This window comes from Rhamphochromis longiceps, linkage group LG9 (assembly GCF_057381845.1).
Source record: "Rhamphochromis longiceps isolate RC_006_pf linkage group LG9, R_longiceps_female_GT1.1, whole genome shotgun sequence".
Classification (NCBI taxonomy): Eukaryota; Metazoa; Chordata; class Actinopteri; order Cichliformes; family Cichlidae; genus Rhamphochromis; species Rhamphochromis longiceps.
The window spans coordinates 28,245,268-28,268,906 of record NC_140565.1 but is presented as its reverse complement, the minus strand read 5'-3'; the positions used below and the strand labels follow the sequence as shown (position 1 = coordinate 28,268,906).

General features: G+C 40.5%; 1 protein-coding gene across 4 annotated transcripts in view; it reads left to right on the top strand.

Annotated features, from left to right (window-relative positions):
* LOC146662490 (enhancer of polycomb homolog 1-like) overlaps positions 1-23,425 on the top strand; it is a 41,257-nt gene extending 17,832 nt beyond the window's left edge. For 3 of the 4 annotated variants that reach the window (XM_085419153.1, XM_085419152.1, XM_085419150.1), the window contains 13 exons: positions 137-296; positions 1,431-1,576; positions 2,007-2,213; positions 4,460-4,608; positions 6,786-6,939; positions 8,023-8,181; positions 8,410-8,499; positions 8,692-8,840; positions 10,386-10,798; positions 18,315-18,439; positions 18,876-19,023; positions 19,606-20,017; positions 21,742-23,425. In XM_085419153.1, the coding sequence (XP_085275279.1) occupies positions 197-296; positions 1,431-1,576; positions 2,007-2,213; positions 4,460-4,608; positions 6,786-6,939; positions 8,023-8,181; positions 8,410-8,499; positions 8,692-8,840; positions 10,386-10,798; positions 18,315-18,439; positions 18,876-19,023; positions 19,606-20,017; positions 21,742-21,814 (2,325 nt within the window). In that variant the 5' untranslated portion in view covers positions 137-196 and the 3' untranslated portion in view covers positions 21,815-23,425. Of the gene's footprint in view, positions 1-136; positions 297-1,430; positions 1,577-2,006; positions 2,214-4,459; positions 4,609-6,785; positions 6,940-8,022; positions 8,182-8,409; positions 8,500-8,691; positions 8,841-10,385; positions 10,799-18,314; positions 18,440-18,875; positions 19,024-19,605; positions 20,053-21,741 lie in introns of all 4 variants that reach the window. The other variant, XM_085419151.1, reaches the window with a different exon arrangement.
* Positions 23,426-23,639: the final 214 nt, after the last annotated feature.

Below are 23,639 nucleotides of genomic sequence, written 5' to 3'. Positions count from 1 at the left end.
AAACGATCAGGAGTCTTTTTTTTTCCTTTTTTTTAATAATTCTTTGTGTACAAATGTCTCTTGACAAATCAAGATACTGATCACTGCAGAAGTCTTTGCATATTTTTCTAAACAGCAGCTTCTTTCTCTCTTTCAGGAGCACCATCTCCAGCGGGCCATCTCAGCGCAGCAGGTATATGGCGAGAAGCGGGACAACATGGTTATCCCCGTCCCCGAGGCGGAGTGCAACATCACGCACTACGAGTCCCTCTACCCCGGGGAGTTCAAAATGCCAAAGCAGCTTATTCACATACAGCGTGAGTAGCAGGCTGCGTGCAAGTGGATTATCTTCTTAGCTGTGTTAGTGGTCTGTGAGCATGTGGTGATGTTGCCGTTTGGCTGCACCGGATGGCTTCAGGGTGTTTATCCTGCTGATTGAGAGATTTTAGTGTTTGTGGTTTTGATGAGAAACCTGTGAGTAATTAGAAGCGCTTTTCTAAGAGATGTGTATTTATATTGTATGTTTTGTTTTCTGGACGGTTTTCTGAAAGTTAGTGCTTTTTCATGTGGACATAATATTGACACACATAGTTGTTGCTTTTTTTCCTTAAGAAAACTTTAAGATTAAGTCTTGTTGTTTGGCATTTACTGTAGCCATGAAATGTCCTGTGTTCGCATTAGTGAAATGTCAAACTTTGAGACTGCTGTTGCAGATACTTTCACCATAATTTGGCAGTCATCTTAACATTTTAAATGTAGGGGCGGTGAGGGTAACACTGCAAGCTTTTCCAAATGCCACTGGCTTTGACAGGTTAATGTGTTGATTACAGTGGCTCTGATAGTGGCTGTTCAGTAAACATCTTATTTTTTCACCCGAGGGCCACAGTAGTGACAGCCACTTTGAATTTATTTTCTGCAGAATCTCAATGTCAGATTGGCAGGGCCAAAAAAATACAAAGCCAGGGGCAATATTTATGTTCAAATGGTAGATTGCATTCACATCTCATATTTGTCCTAAAGTGTTGCCTTATTGAATGGGTGAAAGCACACAACTAAACTGAAGCACAGCGCTTTGTTATGATAAAATGCTGTTTATTTTTTGAGCATAGTTCGGCTGCAGTTGGCTGAAGATAAAGGCTTCAGCAGTTCATATCCTATGGGTTGTGTTATTGACATTGCTTGAAAGGCACTGTTGCTAAATACAAAATGATGGTGAATTATAAAGTCTCTGTATTGTAAGCCCAGGCTTTGCTGACTGAAATGTGTCATAGTTATCTAATATTGATTCATCAATTTGATACACACTGCAGCCTCTGCTGGTATTGTTCAGAAAAGTGATGTTTTGTTTAGTTCAGCAGCCTCATTCCTGCAACGTCTTTGAAATATTTTCTTGGCTGCATCTGTCTCTCCAGTAACCAGCTCTTTTTTTTCTTTTTCTTTTTTTCCCACAGCTTTTAGTTTGGATACAGAGCAGCCAGACTATGACCTAGATTCAGAGGATGAGACGTTTGTGAATAAGCTGAAGAAGAAAATGGAAATCACTGCTCTGCAGTTTGAAGAAATGATAGACCGGCTGGAAAAAGGCAGTGGACAGCAGGTATATGTAACCCTGTGTGGGGAAAGTATTGCTTTGCATGCACACAGTCTTTTTATTCACTTTACACTGAATAAAATGTACACTCTGAGTCACTTTTTGCATTACTCCATTATGTTTAACTTGTATTTTAGTCATTTGAGAGGCCTGTTATTCTCTTTGTCAGTGGTTTCTTTAAAAGTTACTATTTATTGACGAATAAGCACTTCACATGACATTGAAAAAGACAAAATATGAGTTTATGTGATGTGCCTGAAGGCAGCGTGACTGCTTAAAATCTAAAGCCTTTGTTTTGTTGTGTCTTGGTGTGTTCATAGTGACTGCTTGTTTAAACCAGCTGGACTTAAGTGCTCAGCTATGTGTAATAATTATTTCCAGAATGATGTGGCTCAGGCCATTACACTAACTTGGTCTGGCCTGTGTTGCTCTGTAGCTTGTCAGTCTACAGGAAGCCAAACTGCTGCTGAAGGAGGACGATGAACTGATCAAGGAGGTCTTTGACTACTGGAGCCGGAAGAGGAAAACCAGCAAGGGTGGCTGCCTCATCCCCAGCGTCAAGCAGGAGAAGAGGGATGGCTCTAGCACCTGCGACCCTTATGTGGCCTTTCGCCGACGGACAGAGAAGATGCAAACTAGGAAGGTAGGACTTTCTAGCCAAAAATGAGTAAGATAAAGGCAAATTAAAGGACATAAATTATGCTGACCTACATTTCTACTGGGGCTTCACCAATCCAACTTTTGAAGATAAAAACCTAGAACCCTTGTATTATCTTTTTACCAACGTAATTATATAAGCAGTTTCCATGGGTTTTGGTATGGTCCAAACTAGGGGTGCAACGATACACAAAATTCACGGTTCGGTTCGGTTCGATACTTTGGTGTCACGGTTCGATATTTTTTCGATACAAAAAAAATGTTCATGCATTTTTAATTTGTCATTTATTAAAATTATAAATATATATTTTAACTCAAAAGTACAGTTTTTAAATTTAACCCTAACCCTTGTGCGTGTTTTTTATTTTGACAGCGAATGCGCACCTGGGGACCACTTATGTGCAGCCCTGGTTATTTAGCTCGTCATATTGCAGCCACAGAAATTCTTTTGTCCATGAAACCATAAAGCTGCACTTTCTTTTTGCCTTATAGTCTGATTTGTCATAACTTCTCCGTTTTGTGGTAAGCTTTTCTTTGGCTGTCACTTCTTCACCCTGACCTGTCTTATTTGGCTCAGCAGAACTGAAATGCTTTTACACACTCACTCACATAAGCTCAGCGATTCTCTGCACGATCAACCTCTCACATGTTTAAGCTTGCTGCGGGAGATTTCACTTGTCATGTTTGCATAGTAAGCTAACGATTAATAAGACGATGTCAGAGGAATTGGTGCACAAATTATCATCACTCACAGATCAGTGCTGTCGCTCTCTATACACAGTTCACGCGATTGCAAAGTGAAAGCAAAAAAACAAGCGCAAATTCAAACGCGACTTCAATATGTCACATATTGACAGTGGCTCACCGATGCCAATGACATAATTACCCAGCTACATTTCTGAAAGAATGCAAAAGCATTGACATATATTTTTCCTACAATAGCCCGACGGGCAGGGAAGAGATAGATTTTGGTAGCCCGACTGAAAAAATCGCTAGCTCCGGGACGTCGGGCTAGCGATATTGCAAGCCCTGTATCTGATTGAGGAATCACTCATCTTTGGAAAAGAGAGTTTATTACAGAGAAATGTCTCTTTCCAAAATAAAAGCTATACTATCCGCTTCTTCTGGGCTATATTCTCAGCAGCATAAGGAGAATCATGTGCTAACAGCTGTCTAAATGACTCGGCTAAAGTTAGTAGCATGCTTGTTGTTTTTGTCTTTGCACTAGGATGATGTCGGCGTAAATGTGCAGTCATATTCGTTGTGTTCCCGCTAGTGCTTTCAGGTTAATCTCGTTGAAATGACCTTAACGCCACAACACGGCAAATCTCCGTTAACGAGCTACCGCCGATCACTCCGTGCATGGGGCTAGACGGCCAACACGTTAACGAGCTAACTGCGCTAACACACTAGTTCACACCAATGTAATTGAGCATTGCATGGCACATTCAACATACTGTTTTACTTTAGTCCATGACTCGCTTACCTTCAGGGTCATATGTCACATGAAAACCAAAATAATTCCAAACGCCAGATCTGAATGACGTTCAATTTGCCTGTTGCAAGGAGAGCTTAACTTCTGTCTCGCTAGCTTGCCCTGCGCTCTTCCTTCTGACTATGCTGTCTGTGTTGAGCGCTCAGTGGATCTGCGCTCGACAGTGCAGCCTAGGCGGAGTAGTCGAACACAGATTCACTGAGCGCTCAACACAGACAGCATCGTCAGAAGGAAAGTTGATAAAATAAATTACAAATGTTGTATTGTTCGATACATATGCGTACCGAACCGAAAGCACTGTATCGAACGGTTCAATATCGATACGAATATCGTTGCACCCCTAGTCCAAACATATTGGCTTTAAAGTGGTTCAGATGAGGCAGATAAATATTTTGTCCCTACAGTAGTGTTCCCCTAAGATGAAAGATGAGCAGTTGAATATTTCCATACCTTAACCTTTTTAAAGATTTTCAGTTAAAATGGAAACTAATTTAAGGTGACATCCACCAGACACCTCACGGAATGAGATTATCACAATATTTAACTCACAATATGACATTATTTTGCTGTTTAAAAAAGATTTTTTTTAGATTGTGTGATTTGCTGACTATTGCAGTAACATTGTGATTAATCACCTTTTGTCTATTGCAGCTACGCTTCTGTATTGATACAGTATTCACAAGCAAAATATTGGAATTGAGATTTCTGACACTGAATCATCACTGCTCTGTTTTCAGAATCGAAAGAATGATGAGGCCTCATATGAGAAGATGCTGAAGCTGCGCAGGGACTTGAGTCGAGCTGTCACCATCTTAGAGATGATCAAAAGAAGAGAGAAGAGCAAGAGGGAACTGTTGCACCTCACACTGGAAATTGTGGAAAAGAGGTAAGAAAGTTGACTAAACTGCACCTTGTCAGACAAGTAGTTGCTATAAAGGAGACCTTTTCACTTGTACTCTCAAACCACATGCCCCACTTATCTGATTGGATGACATTTTCAAAAGCGGGTCATTCAGGGTAATAGCTAACGGCTGTGCCCTTGTCCTGTTTTGGGAATGCTTTCTGATAACATCTTAAGAAGCTGAGATGATAACAGCATGGTGTTTTGGACAGTGTATGTGGTGAACCTTCATATTTGATTAGCCTGTTGTTTACTTGCCAAGTCTGAAATTCAGCACAATGCTTGTCTGCATGACTGATCATACAAAAGTCAACCACATATTTTCTGTAAGGCCAGGCTTCACTGCTCCTGTTAATTGGGGTCACAGTTAAATGCACTTTTCCATGCAAAGTTCACCTTGTTTATTCAGTAGTGTTTGGACCACATTAGCTCAGTGATGTCTGGGTCCTGGTCAAGGCTTTGCTTTCCCCAGTCTTTTAAGCAGTATAGTGGACTCTATCTCTGTATTCCATCCATCCATTCGCTTCCGCTTATCCTTTTCAGGGTCGCGGGGGGCGCTGGAGCCTATCCCAGCTGTCATAGGGCGAGAGGCAGGGTATCTCTGTATTATAAAATATAAACTTTGTGTTTTCCAAACTCCATTTTGGATTGTCCTCCCTCCACCCCCCAGTGGAGCCTTTGCAATCCATCTAAACATGACATCCGAATGGAATGAATTTACTCTGAAAGTAGCTGTCAGCGTGAGCTTAAATTGGACCCTTCTCCTTGAAGTGCTTTTGATTTGTAGTGACATTTCAATTTCCTCTTGTTATCCCGGCCTGGTTTCTGCCTGCGCATCACAGCTAGTGCTCACTCTCAGACTGGACCACTCTGTTCCCAGTAGGTAGTTTTTCCCGGTCACTTTATGATGCTATGCTGCTGTAGAGGGGCTCAGGTGTAATGTCTGGTGGGTGCAGTCTGTCATTTGTGTGTCTCAAGCCCTTACTGTGCATTGAAGTTTAGGTTCTTTTGTGTTTCAACTGTGGTTGCATGATGTTAGCAGTTATACATTATTCATGGTAATGTTAGTGATAAATTGAAGTAGTTTACACAAATTTCCAAGCTTAATATAGTCAACTAAAACTATGTGGGAGATGCATCTGTTAGAGCCCGAGCGGTTTTCATGACAGTATGTCATCTACAATATTTAAAACTGAAGCGAATAAAAACAACTTGAACCTAAGTGTGTAATATTTCGTATTATTATGTCTAATGTTATTGTTGAACTGACATGTTGGGATGCACTGATTCAACTATTCATTTCTGATCCGATACCAGTCTTAAGTAAACAAACTCTGCTCCTCACTGTGAAACTCGGAAGCATTCTATATTTCTAAGGCAGCCAACCCTCCATTACTTTTCTGTTAACGTCCTCTATAACAAATATGCAGCAAAAAAAGAGAAGTCATCGCCAGTAAAAACCGGGCACTCTGTCCATCTTCACAGATCTGGAGTTGAGTGCACTATTACTTTGTATCCTGTACACTTCCAGCTTTTTTATTGATGCATTATCTCCTTCTGGCAACTCATACACTGCTGCTGATTTATTGTGTAGTAAACTGGATCAGCTATAGATGGGCTTTTGTCAAATATCCGATTGAGCTTTGTTTTACCAATAATTGTTCATACTTACTGTGTGAGCTGATAAAGCTGAAGTTGGCAGGAGTGCAGTTGTAATACTAAAAATTAGGGGTGCAACAATACTCGTATCGATATTGAACCGTTTGATACAGTGCTTTTGGTTCGGTATGCATATGTATCGAACAATACAAATTGTTTTTATTTATTTTATCAACTTTTCTTCTGACGATGCTGTCTGTGTTGAGAGCTCAGTGGATCTGCGTTCGACTACTCTGCCTAGGCTGATTCTCCTTATGGGGACCTGATATGTTTAATATGCTGCTGAGAATATAGCCCAGAAGAAGCGTATAGTATAGTTTTTATTTTGGAAAGAGCCATTTCTCTGTAATAAACTCTCTTTTCCAAAGATGAGTGATTCCTCAATCAGATACAGGGCACCGAACAGAACCGTGAATTTAGTGTATCGTTGCACCCCTACTAAAAATGTTAACTTCTTTGCTTTGATTTTCCTCATATTTTGCCTTTCTCTCTGTGTCCACCAGGAATGTGTTGCCAGACTTTGGTAGTGAGGTGATGGCAGAAGCACTGGCACAGCGGGCTCTGGTGAAGCCTGTTTACACCATCCCCATCATTCCCCTGTCCAGCAGTAACCAGTACAGACATCAGGACCACTTGGACATGAAGGACTACAAGAAAGTAAGGACATGTTCATCGTGTGTGTGTGTGTGTGTGTGTGTGTGTGTGTGTGTGTGTGTGTGTGTGTGTGTGTGTATACAGAATGATGAGCAAACTACGGGAAATTGTATTGACTTTGAATTCGTCCTTTAGTTGAGTCAATTCACTCAAGCTGCTTAATGCTGTACTCTGTATTGGCACACTGAGTCATATCAGACCTTGGCATTTTCATTCTGAAAGGGTGCATGGTTCGAAATGACAACTAGGTCTAAATTATTAAAAATAATTTCCCTTATGGATAAGAAACTGCAAATTTGTACTTAAGTTTATTATAGTATAACAGTTCTTAACAACACACAGGAGCAAATGTTGGACAGTGTTTTACCACAATAAATATCCTGTTTATCCGTTAAATGTAATGATATAAAGCTAAACGTCCCTTTGTTTACATATTATAGCACTTAATTACTTTGCACAGTTGTGACCTCAGTGTCATCGGAACTTCATTAGCTCCAGTGTCCACCAGCTCTCCCCTTGCCCTGCAATGAGACACCCATTTCCCCTTCTTTTATCTTCTGCCTCCTCCTCTTCCCCTTTACCAGCTGGCTGACCTTTTGCTTTTATTTACACACGTTCATTTTCAGTTTAACTCTACCCCTCCTCCCTCGTCACTCCAACCCTTATTTTTTACAGTGATTAGGCACAGCCGTTCTTCACTGTAGCCTCCCTGCCTCTCTGTTTGCTTTGTCCCCCGAGTGTAAGGACTGAATGAAATCCTACTAATCCTAGCAGAAGTTGGATCGTGTTCAGACAGGGAGGGGTTGTCCCACTGGGGAAGTTTGGGGGTGAAAGGTGGCACGGGGTAGATTTAGGAGGGAGGGGGAGGACAGCCATCTGGCTAGGCAGCGGCATCTGGCACGTGCCACCATCTGCATATCAATGTCTCTCTTTACTTGCTGTTGTTTCTGCACACACTCTAGGTGCCTGTGCATAGACCACCAACACTCAATTGCCGCCAGCAGTATTGTGTCGCGTATGAAAAAGTGTTCTTGATTACACAGACTGCAGTATAAACATGTTTTCATTTCCTTTCCTTCTTCACAGCCTGAGAAGACGGAGGCAGTTCGAACCAAAAGGAAATATGAAAAGAAACCCAAAATCCTGCCTATGTCAGCGCCTCAACATTCAGGGCCCCCTGTGTTCAATCCCAAGGACCTTAACCAGTATGATTTCCCCAGCTCAGATGAAGAACCATTCTCACAGGTAACATTTGGTTCCAGCCCTTCGGTTGTGATGCAATTTCAGTGGGATTTTTACAGAGACTAATATTATACATGAACAAACATGGAACAGAAGTTGAAAGCAGTGATATTGTGTGCTCCATCTGTAAAAACCATGTTTGGCTAGTAATACATTTCTTATTTTCCCTTTAGGAGGGCATGAATTGAAGTTCCTAGCTTTTCCTTTACTTACATTTTTTGTGTCGTGTAGATTCATTCAGGTTCCTCAGAGGCAGAAGAAGAGAATGACCCAGATGGCTGCTATGCGTTCAGGAGGAAGGCCGGCTGTCAGTACTACGCTGTGAGTGCCCTCCTGTGACTCCCGTGCTTCTATTTATAGTGCCAACAGCAGGCTGGCCAGTCTGGCTGCTCTTTCTTCCACACTCTACTGGACAGAACAATGCAATAATGAAATCACCTGTTTTATTTTCAACTTCTGTTTGTTCTCAGATCTAATCGTTTTTTGTTTTTTTTCCCCTTTATCTTCCCTCAGTATCGTCCAGACGAGAGTGGCAGCTGGCCCTGGGTAAGCCCATCAGATGGTGGGCTCGGCGATCCACGCTTCCGCTACTGTCTGACCTCGCTGAACATCCCAAGGCGCTGCATAGGTTTGTCAAGGCGCCGTGTGGCCAGAGGCGGCAGGTGAGTTCAGTCTGGCTGTTTGTTACAGAGCCTTTGAGGGTCATGCATGTGTTGATCATTTGGGTAAATCAACCCGCCCCACCCCACTCTAACAAAAAAGAAAAAAACAGTGTTATTTCTTTAATTATTTTTGCGAAGCACTTCATCCCTTGTTGCTGACATGAAGAACAATAAGGGTGACACGAAGGTATTACTATTCATGGTTTTCATGATGTACCAACTTCTCCAAATTCTGGAGAAATTAAATATGAAATGTGTTTAGGAATGTTGCCAGTATCAAATGGAGCAGAGGAAATTGAGCCAAGTGTTAGCTGTCACTGTTTACCATTCCAACTCTTTGGCAGGTTACCAGCGACCGTTTGGCAGGCACATTTTATTATAAATATCAAGCTGGCAGGTGAAATGAACATGACAGTCCCATTTTAGGATTTACCTGTCACTGTAGCATGTGTTTAGTTTAAAAAACAAAACTTAAATGTGCCCTGCAGCCTTTTCTGATATCTCCTCAGTATTTACACAGACAGTTAAATACACCGAGCTGGGTAGCAGCTTCCTCAGTGCCAGGTGTGAAAGAGACCAAACGAGGGTCACACAGTATCTGCTCCCCGGGCACACATGAGATAAGCAATGTTCTGTTTGTGTCTGCAGTGACCTTATCAACTTCCCCAAGGGAGATTGAAGGATTCCTCTAGCTCTGAATTGAAACATCTTTTCAGTATAATGTACTATGGTAATACTTGATCGTGTTAGGAAGCATGGAAAGTGGGTTAACAATAGTGTGGCTGTGGGGTTTGTAATGTCAGTGACGGTTCAGTTGTTTGCCTTGTTTTGTTTAAGAGGATGTGTGTAGGTTGATAAAGTTTTGTTTTTTTTAAGAAGATATTTTGTAACAAACACTCTTTAAAGGTGTTAAATTGTTTTAAAGTTGGAATGGTCTCAAATGTTTTCATTCACTTTTTAACTATACATTAAAAACACAAAGAACTGATTTGATTATGTTCAGTTTTAATGTGTATTTTAACTGCAAGTTGGTCTTAAACTTCAAATAAAGTGTTATTTAAAAAAATAAACTCTTAACTAAAACCTGTAAGACATACGTATAAATTGTAGTACTGTGCTTCAGTGCATTATGTTTTGGGTTGTTTTCTGACATTTCAAGCACAATTTTAAATATTATAACATCTTAAAATGTCTCTGTATGTTTTTTACTAGGGCTAGAACATGGCCTTGCAGTTTGAGTGATAAGGCTGTACTTCTAACAGCAGTTGTCTCATTTTTTGCTAAATATTACCCAGCTGAACCTATGAAGTAATAAGCTAGACTTATGTCATTACAAAAGTATTCTGTTTTTCTCATGAAATAGCCCACTATATGAGGTCCTCTCCAGTGAACATTTTTATTGTTTCACAGGGAAATGCTTCACTCAGTGCAGTCATTATCGTAGGACCTTGATGTTGTGCTGTTAATGACTAAAGCATGTTTTTCATGTAAACAGACCTTTAATGACTGGTAGTAAAAAGCTCACGTAACATGTTGATGTTTTAGGATCTTGTTGGACAGAGCGCACACAGATGTAGACAACATCTGCCAGAGCCTGGACTCTGACCCAGAGCCCGAACCACTCGCCTCACCACTTCCAAGCTCTCCGCTCCACATCTCCAACGCCAGTACCTCAGAAACCAATACCTCGGACCCAGCCAGCTCCTTCCACCTTCCCCCATCTTCATCACCCCTGTCGTCATTAAAACCGAAGGACCTCAGCCAGATTCTTTTGAACATTAAATCTTGCCGCTGGAGGCACTTCAGACCACGGACGCTATCTCATCACCCTTTGGGTGGAGATTTGTCACGCAGAGGATTTAGGGATTTTAGCTGGACTGTGTCGGGACTAAACCGAACCCTGTCTGGAGGAGCCAGCGCCCAGAATCGCATTGGGCCAGCCACCACTCCTGTAAATGGTAAGTCACTTGTTTATTCTACCATGCTGGTTATTATTTTTTAGGGATAGGTTTACATTACTCAGTCACAAGTGTCCCTACGCATCCAGTTAAATAACATTAGTTGTCTACATGGCTATAAAAAAAGTATACTGAAAGGTTTAAATCCCAAATGTGGGACTCTCTGGGAAGGCTGTTTTCACTTTGTGTTTATTGTCATAGCTCTGAGTGGAAGATGGTAAAACACTGAATTGTGTGTTCGAAGAAATTGGTTCATCTGAGTAAAATATACATTTGTAAGACAATCTTTAATTGGAAATAGGCCAGCACATAAAATGTACAGGCAAATTTTGTTTTCGGAAATGTGTTGCTGGCATCAAATTTTTTAAAAAACAGTAAAATGTTGGTTTTGGAGCCTTGGTACCACTGAGGATCACCTCATCTTTAAACAGTGCTTGCTTGGAGGGCGCTGAAATGAGAAAACCAATTCTTCTAGTTTTGAAAGCAGAGTGTTATCAAATGCTGGTGTAGATACAGTGCTATGCTGTCATGTAACTTCATTACTGAAATTTTGGACTGTGGAATAATAACAGATCTCGTGGGCCATTCAGTGTCCAGTTTTTATGCAGACAGTTTTCCTTTTTAAACCTTAGTCTTACTTAAAATGAACTAGGGCCTATTGGAGACTGTTGTACATCTATGCTTTGTTTTTCTTTGCATGGTAAACATTTCAGTTGCGTTCAGTGATCCACTGTGTTCACTGACAGTGGTTTTCAGAGAGGTCCAGGAATAGATTTTTCACTACAGAACCTGCGTTAGTTTCCAGCTTTGGCTGCTGCATCCAGAGATTTATTTATTTTTTGTCTTTTGGTGTGCATTACACAATGTTGCTATTGATTTTTGTTTGTTTGGTTTTTTTTGCCAATGATCAAACTTTTTTTTTTCTTTTTTTTAAGTGTTTTGAAGTTTTACGCTATGTCCCAACAGTTCTATAAACGCATTCTGTGCTCAAACGAAGTTTATTATGGCATCAGGAGTGTGCAGCCACTGCTAGCTCCATGTCACAACTATAAACACATCATTTTGTATTTTACTTACACACACACACACACACACACACACACACACACACACACACACACACGAAGAAATACAGTTTTGTTTTCAGTTAATTTTACAGCTGCTTTAATTATGGGTGTTCAGTCATCTTCTAAGAATCTGGAGACTTGTTTGGAGTGGGGTTTGTAGAGCACCGTGCTGTACTTTATGATTGTTTTCTTATTGCTTCTTGATTTTGTCAGTTTTCAGCTCATCTTGTGTTTACAAAAACACATCCTGCAGAATTGTTTTTCTGGGTTGCACATGGAGCAGTGCAGTTAGGTTTATCCACGCATAATGCAACAATAATGGTGTTAGTTGGCATTTATTTTGGGATGTGACCTGTGTAACATTTTTTGATGAGGCACCTTAAAGGTAGATTGCGCTGCTCATGCCTAGTAAAATCACAAACTTTGTACTTTCGTTCCCCCTTTCCTTTTCATACATAAAATGATATGTTCCCCTAGCTTGGGGGATTCACTTAGAACATGGCTTTTTCTAAACAGATTTGGAATATCCTGTGAAGTGAATCAATGCTGGAGATAGGAAAACAGGGTGGTGATTTCAGAGACTGGGTAACAATTTAACCCTTTACAGGCGATCGGAGCGGGCACGCTCCATTTTGCGTAACTATTTTTAAATCCCGGTAGCACTGCAACCACGTAAGCTAGTGCAATAATTTTTTTTGCATATGAAACCGGAGGAGTTGTACTTACATCTTATGCTATCAGCTTGTCCTAGGTCACAGTTTCCTTCCACATATAGCTTTGCAAAAACTGCATAAAAATCACTTGCAGCAACAAAAACATGATATTCCAGAAACACGCTTCGCCGATCCGATCAGCTGTTTGTAACACTTCCTACGTCCATCAGCGCGAACTATCACATGACCGCATGACCTGCCCGAAACCGGAAGTGACGTCATTTTGCGGAAATGTAGTTTTTTTACGATCGGGGCCTTATGAGCCTATACTTGTGTTTTAAAAAGTTATGTTTGAGTTTATGACTTTCTGTGTCGTTTCTGGGATGCTTAGGACTCATATTGCACTGCTGGAAATAGTTTATTTTGATGCATATGCTGTTATTTTGCAAATTTGCACTATAATATTTATTTTCGTTTTTCCTGCAGTATATAAAAATTGGTGTATTTCAAAAATAAAACTATGAAGACACTCAAAATAAATTTCCTGTGGTGGGAAACTAGTTTGTGCAACTTTTTTGTATTTACAGTTTTGAGGGATGAGCCTCTTAAATTTCTCTAACTAGAAATATATGTTAAAAAAACAAAAACGATTTTCAATTTTTTTTTGTAGTTTATTGCACTTTTTTGCAATTTATGTAATTACTATGCACCTAATGCAGACATATTATTAAAGTTTGGGCTATAATGGTTGTATTGATGTATAGCAACTTGAAATGCTCCCAAAAATGGCTACACAGCATGTAAAAATATAATATAAGCTCTGGCGGACTTGGTTCTATGGTAGGTCTTAAAGGGTTAAAGAGGATATGAATTTACCAGAAGCCTGGCTTGACTTAGTTTACACTTACTTGTTTGACAGTACTGGCAAGTTAAAGAGGAAACTCTTATTGATTTTATTGTGTAACGACAAAAATTAAGCACAGATGAAACCAATTTTTCCTCCATGTCTTCTCAACATTTCGTCTGCCTTTACAAAAAAGGAAAGCAATGAGACTGCCAGGTTACTTACTCACTATCACCAGTTCACTGTTTTGCTGTTCAGCCCTCACAGCTCCTGACAGTGCTTATATCTGTAAAGGATGCTGTAAACAAGTACGGTCAACTCAGACAGATACTCCACCTCTCTCTGTGATGGGACATTTTAGATAAGCAACATGTAAAGTTTAGTCAGCTGAAAGCTGTGAGGAGCAGTGCAGTCCTGCAATACTTTGGTGTAGGAAATAAGTGGTTGCCTGGCAGCTGTGTCAGAATGAGCTGACATGTAAGAATTTGGCCCAAGCAGATTTGTTCAGACATTAAGCGTCATACATTGCAAAAAATCCTCAGTTTAAGAGGAGACACAAATTCATGGGGCTTGTGTGCTCATATTGTCGGTCAAAAGCCCGGATAAATGGGAGTGTTGCGTCAGAAAGGTCATCCAGTGTAAAATCTGTGCCAAACTAAACATGTGGATCCATCTACTGTGGCTGTCCCTTTAGTAAATAAAGAAAGAACCAAATTTCTTTATATTTTAAATATAATTTTAATTTAAAATAAGTCTGGTATCCCCTGCAGGGTGTAGCCTCCCTCACCCTGTGACTGGGATAGGCTCCAGCTTCTTTGTGACCCTGAGTAGGATGAGTGGTTAAGGGAGAGTGAAATAAATGGATAAAATACAGACGTTGGGGAGGTGGGGCGCACAAGGTTATCTGGTAAGGAGCTGGTTCCTGACCAAGCAAGGGCATGAGGGCACCTGTTAGTCTAGCTCAGGGGTGTCAAACTCAAATACACAGTGGGCCAAAATTCAAAACTGGAACAAAGTCACGGGCTAATGTTAATATTTATTGAAATATATTTATTCCTCCAGATATAAGAATGAATCTTTTCTTATGGACTCAAACACGTTTTGCTGAAAAACTGAATATGGAACAAGCAAAGCTTAATACTAAACAATATATATATTAGCTGTATAATACCAGTAGGCCAGCTCTAATAGTAATTTGGTATGGCTTTGCGGGCCAAATGTAATTAGGCTGCGGGCCAAATTTGGCCCGCGGGCCAGAGTTCGACACCTATGGTCTAGCTGATCTATGAATCATTTTATTGACCCAAAATTAACTAAATAGTTGAGTTAGGGTTTTCAGAGAGGGGCAAAGACACACTATTTTATAGGACAAACTTCCTAAAAGCAAGTAGTGAACATTTATACCAAAAATTCAGCTTTTTTTTTTTTTTTTTTTTTTTTTTCAATTATTCAAAAACAAAATCTTATTTTTAATTAAAATGTATTTTTTGCCCAGCCTTTGCTGCCACCTTTGAAAAACTTGAAATGAAATGATGTTGATTGTGTGCATGTCCACAGCATGGAGTCATGAGGTGGCAGTCATGTAATTGGATAGCCTGTAATTGGTGGATATCTGAGAAGCTATTTAGCTTCAGATAATAACTGTAAACTACATTTTTTGGGGGGGGGGGGGGTTGTCTTCTCTTATTAAGCATTTGAGCTCATTCTTTCAAATCATTGAGCCATAGTTTAAACATGAATAGAGATTTTGCTGTTTACTAGGGCTGGGCCATATTATACCGTTCACGGTAATACCGGTATAATGTTAGGCAACGATAGGAAAATGAAATATCGCGATAGAATATGAGTAAAACGCGCATGCGCAGTGCCTTTGTTTTCATACGCACATGGCCGATTGTTGAGTGAAACAGATGAACCAGAATTGGTTTGTAAAAATGGTGCAACTTCAGTGATGTGGAACTGGTTTGGTGTTTGTCCGTCAGATACACGACAAAGCACATTTTTTTTGCAGAACATGCAAGCGGCCGTCGTTATTGCCGTGTTTGTCGGACTAAGATGCTCTTAAATCTGGGAGTAATCTGGGTCCTAAACTCCGTCTTTTTCAGGTCAAACGAACACTGCAGCATCACTGAGAGTTAAAAACTGTCTAAATTCTTTCATCTTTAATAAAACGATCAGCATTGCTGCTTTACCAGGTGTAACTATGAAGTTTAACTTCCAGGCATCCATGAAAACAAAAGTTATTACATTTAACGGAGTTAGAAGTTAGCAGGAAGCTAGCGGAAGTTAGCTCGCTAGTTTCGCTAGTTACCTAAGCATGATATAGCACGTTCTGACTGAGAGATTTCTGAAAAAATTCAAACGTACAGCTCTGCTATCACTTCCAACATAAATGAAGACAGAAAACTAAAAAGCAGTGACGTTTGTGGGGTTACTGAAGTTGGGCTAGCTGATATATAATGATGTGCTACGTGATCGCTAGCGACACAGCTATGTTAGCATAACATAAACAGTGAAGCTGGAGGACGAACACTAACACTTTTCCACTTATAAAAGTTAACGTTAAGGTTCCTGATAGTTAGAGACAAATGCAATCGCATGGCAGGATGCTGTAAACGGACCAAACTTCAGTCAGGAGAACAACTGAGATAATCCATCCACAATACAAGGTTAGTCATTAATATACTGCAACAACATGGGAATAGATCAGCTGCCAGAGAATTCAACATTAATGAATCAATGGTACAGAAGTGGAGGAAGCAAGAAGAATGAGTTTAATAAAGTTTGATTTATCTGACTGCTTTGTTTCGCTTAATGTGCCTTATAATCCTGTGCACCTTATGGTCTGAAAAATACGTACTGCACACTACAGTTTAATGTTGCAAAGCACCTTTTTAATTTCAGTGGATATTATACATGGTTATGCTCAGTATATGTCAGCCCATTTCTAGTGGAAATGCCTTTTGGTTAAACTTTCAGCAAGGAATTTGCATTTGCACTGTTACATTTTTATAAAGCTTTAATGTACATAAAAACCAGCTGCTTGTTTAAGTGAAAATAAATGGAAGGTTGTCTTTTTGCGCTAGTAATGTTGTGGAGTTGCATTTTGTCTCGCATCAATTATATCGTCAGTTATATCGTTATCGCAAATTTTCAAATATATATCGTGATAAATATTTTTGGCCATATCGCCCTGCTCTACTGTTTACAATACAGTGTAAAACAAACTATGTATGAAAACATGAAATATATCCCTGTTTGCTATTGTTATTCTTGTCCTAGCTTGACACCTTCTTGGTCACAGTGCAGTGTCGTACACTGTTGAGCTCTCCAACATGTGCAAGCTCACGAAGTGGCCACAAGCCCTGCTAGCATGAACCTTATATCACTGTGCATATACAGGTTTGAAATGTACAGTCATGCCCCCTGAGCATAAACCACTGTGTGACTGTGTTTGAGAGGCCTTCAAACTGGTCTTTCTAGCTTATTATACATTTTTCTGTACCCTGTGGCAAGACGCCTACACCAACCAAACCTTTGGATTGTTCTCTCTAAAAGCCCCCCAAAGGAACTACATTTTATATACATCTGCAGAAAGCCAAGTTGTGTCTGTAACTGCTTGTATTAACAATCATTCTTGAATGATTTTGAAATAAATAAATGCTGCATGTATATGTAATTTATTTTAAATTCATTGAGCAGATGAATTCGACCAGCAGATCGGGTTTACTGGCCGCCTACGTTTTTCTTTTGTCTGCTAAAAAGGCGGGAGTAGCTTGAATTGTAACAATATGGAATCATGTTTTAGTTACTTTATTAATAATGTTATATGAAGTATCTAAAGATTTTTTTTTTTAATGTAGTAAACCAAACACTATTTCCCTCTTTTGACATGCCTGCAGGCTATCAGCAGCCAAAGAAATCAGCCAGATTAAAAAATTACGCTAAACCCAACATCTGCTTAGAAATGTGTTGTTTCAGCTTGTTCTTACTTCAGCACCTTCATTTCTATGTAAAACAACGTGTTGGTCGTTGGAAGCAGCTGAAAAGATTAGCTTTCTTCATCTTTAAGCATGTTGATGAAGTGGCTTGATAAAGGACCGTTATTGGCGGCCCCTTTTTCTGACTGATGCTAGAAATTTCACAGCTTTAATCTGGGACTTTAAGAGAAACCACAGTCTTTAAATAAAACTATGGTATGCTGCTAAATTAACCATCTATTAACTTTACAAATGGACAAACTGATGGCTCTTGCTGCATAGCACCTATAGTTAGCTGTTTTAAATTTGCTTTATCTGCTTGTTGCTATCATAACAAATTATTTCCACAAACGCTGACAGAGCACATTAATCCACATGTTTAATTTGTCACTGATTTTTATGCCAGATGAGCTTCCTGTCGCAGCTCTGCCAATTATCTGAGCCTTTAACAGGCACCAGGAGTACACTAGCTTGTGACTCCCAGAAGCTGGGTGTGTTACTGTTGGGTAGCTACTAAAAGTGGCTACCTTGTATGTATGCACCAGCCAGGGTTAATATTATGGATAAGTGTTCATTAAAAGGAGTTGAAACAGGAGTAGTGACCTCTTGTGTTGTTTAGCATTGTAAAGGTGAACTACTGCAGTTGCTAGTGAAGGGGGACTGTGTGCCTGCCTGTCGGCAGCAGTGTTAGCTGAAGTTGTGTGTAAGCTGGAGGAGGCAAAGACAGCACTGTTGGTATCAATACTGTCACAAATGAGTAAATAATCCAATAGTAAGCATTTTCAGGATCAATTTTTATCTGGGAATTGATTTAACAACCATAATCTGCTTGCTGACAGCTGGAGCATAAACACACACCCTTAACAGTCCTGCAGTCTTTACTGCTGTGTAGAAGCCAATCCAAGGAATGTTGAAGCGAAAAAGCGCATTTCCCCCATCCTGTTTTTCACCCTTGCCTTTTCTCTCACACAGTGTTCACGGCTGAGCAGTACCAGCAGCACCAGGAGCAGCTGGCCCTCATGCAGAAACAGCAGCTGGAGCAGAGCGAACAGCAGCAGCAACAAGCCAATATTGTTCCTACAACTACCAACACACAGGTCAGTGTGTACCCTTTCTGTACCTTTTTATTGTAGTAGACTCGGGTAGCTGTCCAGTATTAAGAAGGCAACGGGATTAGGAGGAGGTGGTATTACCACAGAAGTGTAATATTCTGTCCAGAATTGCTGGGATGATTCTCAACACTTGTGTCATTCTCTGCAACCAAGTGGCACATTTAAAATGTGCTTTTCTGGCCAAGTAGTCAAACTAAATGAGCCAGACTTCTCCCACTGATTTACAGCTGAAGGTCACTTCCCTCATCCTTAGGAAGTGGGACACATCCTCATTCCCACGAGCAGCATTAATGCCCTTAGCTGATTTGGCCACAAAAGTGCTGAGCTCAGTTGTTTCAGCAGTTTCATACATTTTAACACAGGAGTCAAGCATTTGGCACAGACCCACGTTTTCTTTTTTCTACATGCCTCTGGTTTCCAGGCGCTCATATCCAAGACATTAGACCAGGCCAGCGCCCAGTTTGCTGCTTCAGCCCTCGTCACCACGGATCAGCTGCTGGCTTGTAAGTCCAAAGAGGACCCAGTACCGGTAGTCACGAGTGGAGTCAATGGGATCCTCCCAGGTGCAGGTGAGTGACGCAAATATGTAGTCGCTATGTGCATATATCTTTATGTTAAAAGGAGCATGAGCCTTGGCCTTAAGACAACAATTCTGATGGCTAAAGATCCAAATGGGACACAAAAAAAAAAAAAAAAAAAAAGGAGCATGAGCCAAAGATCTGAGGGACAATTTCTAGGATACATAATAGTTGGAGAGACCAATTTAAAGTAATGTCTTTAGGGCTCAATTTTTGGAAATACTTGGTTTAGATTGTGCATTCATGTCACCTCAGAGGCTGGGGAGAAAAAACAAGCCCAAAAAAAAGCAAACGACAACAACAAAAAAATAACGCTGCCAACAGCCTCACAATTACCATAGTGTTGCATCAGCACCTCTGACAGTGTCAACAAACTTAACATAAGCTTCAGAGAGATGGAAGTTATTGCAGCACTGTTGGTTAGGGTTGCATTAGATTGTGCAGGTGCACCTCTGATCCAAAAATGGTATTTTGTCATTGCACAGGGAACTTTATAGCTCCAGGTTTGTGTGGCTGCCTGACTACATTAGCTGTTATCATTTGCATTCATGAGACCTTTTCTTCATCCACCAGGTGTTTTCAAAGGTTTGCACCTATCCAGCACAACAGCAGCCCATCACCAGACCAACCAGACGACGCACACTACCACCACCGCAGCCCCCACTTTCCTCCAACCTTCCTCCAACTCGGCCACCCCTTCGCCCGCAAATGCCGTCCCCACCTCCCTCAACTCCAACCCCGGCGCTCATGCAGCAGCGGCACTGGGGCTCCTGGGGTGCAGCGCTGCCAGTGCCACCCCTGCCACCACTCAGGTCCTCCTCGGGAACAACATCTGTCTGGGCGTGTCGTCGGCCGCCAGCCTGGCTGCACGCCATATCCCCCGGACCCTTGGCAATGTGCCATCCTCTGCCTTAAAGCTGTCCACCACCACCAACTTGCAGATCCCCAAAGTATCTGGAGCAACATCCATGGACATGAGCTCCAGGTGAGGCTTTGCTCAGCATTTCTAATGTGTGGCAGGTAAATATAAGTTTGTTTTTTACTAATCTTTATTGTTAAGCTTAAGGGAACTGGGATAATGCTGAGTAAGCATGAAATTGCTAAGTTCTGTTATATGTACTGTACTTACGCTGTGCCCTATAAGAACCATTGGACAAATGTCCCACATGCCTCCATAAAGAAAGATACACTTGTTGAATATGATCACTGTGTGAGATTGTGGCAGTCATGTATGGGTTTGGGTTGCTGTCATGTGTAAACAGGAAACCGAAGCCAAAAAAATCAATTAAAATACAACCACGTCCAGCTATCTTTATGAGAACCATTTTTAGTTTTGTGATTACATTTAGTTCAACGTCTTTTTTCACACAATTTCAAAAGCCTAATTAAGTGCTAACACTTGAAGAAAAGGAGAGTTTAGGTCAGGGCAGTAACTCTCATGCTGCCCTGACCTAACCCCTTCAGAAGCAAAACATTTTTACGCCCCACCCCAACAAATTATTTCCTCACTCAAGCTGAGTTTTATTTTTATTTTTTTAAAGAAGAAGAAAAAAAGACCTCAGTGCAGTAGTATGTCATGTTTAATTCCCCAAGAAATTTTTCTCCATTCAATTTTTTTGTCATCCCCCATCTGTTGGTCCCTCAAAGCTTGAGAACTCCTGGGTTAGGGTAAGGGTTTATCCCTACATGCTCATGCTCAGTTCTTTTTAGCCCCCATGAAAGAGGTTTTGACTTTCCATTCAGGGGAATTTAATTTTGTTCAGGACATGAAGTGACATTAACAGGCCCCTTGCCTTAACTGCATATTGACTAATGAGGCTTACACGTGTCCAGTCATCTCCAATACACAAGAAAATACCAGCGTTTCCCCAGCACTGACTGGGGAAACACTGGTAACAGAGCCCAGAGAATCTTTAGCCAAAATATGACAATTGCTGATCTAAATATCATCAGATAGGCAGCTGGACAGACTTTTTGAAATATTAGGCAGATTTGGCACTCAGAGGTTGCATATTGGATCAATCTGAGTAAAACTCGCTGCTGATAACTACATAGATGACAGTTGGTCACATTTGTAATATCAGTCAGCACTATTCGTTGCTTCAGTTCAAAACTCGAGTCGGAGTTACAATTTTTTTTTTTAAAATATTTTGTTCCCCCCTGTTGTTTTATTGGCGTAGTTGCCACATCACTTCCTTCCGTCCTGCCTGTACACACCCTTTCAGAGTTAAAGGATTTCAGCATCATTACACTTTGTGGCATTGCGTTCTGTTCATTTTGTTGTTGTTGTTTTGACTGACTTCACACTGTCACAATCTTTAATTAATTTACAGCAGAACCAAAGCTGCCCAGACACAACATAAACCTACCTGAATTGAAGAAACATAAACATGCATAGAGGAAGAGATATTTTGATATGTATTCATTCAGTCATCACATATTACACAGACTGTACAAAACAACTCACAAGAGACTTTATTGTGAGATTGTCAGTGTTGCAGAAGTCTCAGATTTACTTTTATATCATGTTTGTTTCGAGATAAGCGCTAAAGTTTTTGCATTACGAGACACAATCCCTGGTTTAAGTAGTCAGCTGGACCTGGCAGATATGACCAAAATAACTGCCAGCAAGCCACAAGTGGCACATAAAGTGTGTGGGAGAAAAGTTTGAAGAACAGCAGGGATTAATGTTTTTCTTTGTCTCCACAGGGAAAATCACGATGAAGAGAAGCCAGCACTGAACAATATAGCAGACAACACAGTGGCCATGGAGGTGACGTAGTAGCGGTGCAGCAAAGAGTCCGCTCTTTAGGTGCTGTGCATCGTAGCATCGGGAATGCAAAAGGGACGGCAGGACTCGGACTCGCAGACGGGACGTGTGGCCGCGGCCGCTCGCAATTCTCATCTCTCTCATACTTTTTAAACCTTTTCTTTCTTCCCTTTTGGTTTTTTTTTGTTACTGTTAAAAGTAAAATATTGACACCTGTAAATTATGAATATGGCAAAGTTAGTATCTGTACAGTAACTTCATATTTGTAATATCCTCCCCACCACCCAGTGTATATATACTACTTGAATACAGAACTGTCCATTTTTGATGTTTTGCACTTGGGAGTCAAAGGAAAAAAAAAAAGTGAGCCAAGTAACTTGTGGCGAGTGTGAGAGACGTGCGAGTTGTATAGAGAAGAGTTTTATTACATCATGTGCATGGTGCGGAGCCTGCTGTTTTTATCTATTTATTGTGCTGTGTTTACAGTTTCTTTGTTTTGTTTTTTTAATTTTTGTTTTGTTTTGATTTTTATTTGTACACTGTACCTTTTGTTGGTTCCTGTGCTGTAGTAAATGTTAGGTAGCTACGGACTCCTGGGTATTTTTGTATATTGTGAACACAAAGCAGGTCTCACCCCCCCTACAAACACACACACAGATTTATTTTGGCTCCCCGTGCTTCTCTCTGTGGATCGTGTTAAAATCAGTGGTGACATACATACAGACAGACCTGGAGGCCAGGAGAAGTGGGTGGAGGAGGTGGTTGAAGAGGAGGTGGTGTGGTTCCCTCATGGAGAGGCACTCCTCTCTTCAGGGGGCTTCCATTAACATTATCCCAATTACAAGTAACAAAACAGGGATGAAGTCTCTTCCCAGAAGCTTCTGCCGCTTCTGATTTAAGCACTATTGTATTTTTTCTTTTTTTGATGGTTTTGATGAATATCAATGCTGCTTTTATATTTTATTTGTTCTTTATGGGGTTGTCCTTCATTTTCATGCAAGCGGAGTCCCCCGTTTTTGTATTTGTTTTATCCCACAAACATTTTTATGTAAAAGAAAATCAGTTATTTTTGTATTTTTTTTCTCTCTCTTGTGGTAAACTTGATTGTAAGCCTTCGTTCATTGAAAGACTTCATTCTTTTGTTTGTTTGTTACTTGTTCATGCATAGGTGATAAGGGAGGTGAATGGACAGTAATCGCTGTACGTGTTTCGTCATTCCAGTTTTTAATAACAAAAAATGCTAATGAAGGGGCAGAGAGTTGTGAGAAAGCATCTGTTCTCTCCTCTCTTCCCTTTTCTTCAAGTTCTTTTTTTTGTTTATTTCTTTTTTCTTTTCTTTTTTTTCTTTGAAAAAAGAATCTCCAGACGGCTGCAAGGCCAAAAACCACAAGTATTGGGTGCCTTCCTTTGGGGAATTTTATGTTCTCTCTTCTATGAAGAGTTAGGCACAAAGGCAGCATTACTTAGTAGTGCTTCTCGTCTTTGTCAGAATCTGAATGCCCAGTCCAATGGCAGGATATATCCTTGAGGTTTACTTGTCCCACCTGGAGGCTGAAAAGACTAAAAAAATGTGACAAAACTCTCACTAAAATAAGACAATAAAGCCCAGGGCATTAAATGTGATTTGTTCAGACCCTTCTTTTATATGTGTGTGTCTGTGTGGGTGTTTTCAAGGTTGCCAAACTGTACAGATAATACAAGTGAGGTTAACTTTGGTTTATCTGCGAGTTTACTTGTACATGGTCAGAAATGTAAAGGGTATACTTAGGCACCCACTATCAGGTCTAAAACAATTGTGACACTGAATTCCTCAAGCAGTTTCACTGGTATTTACATT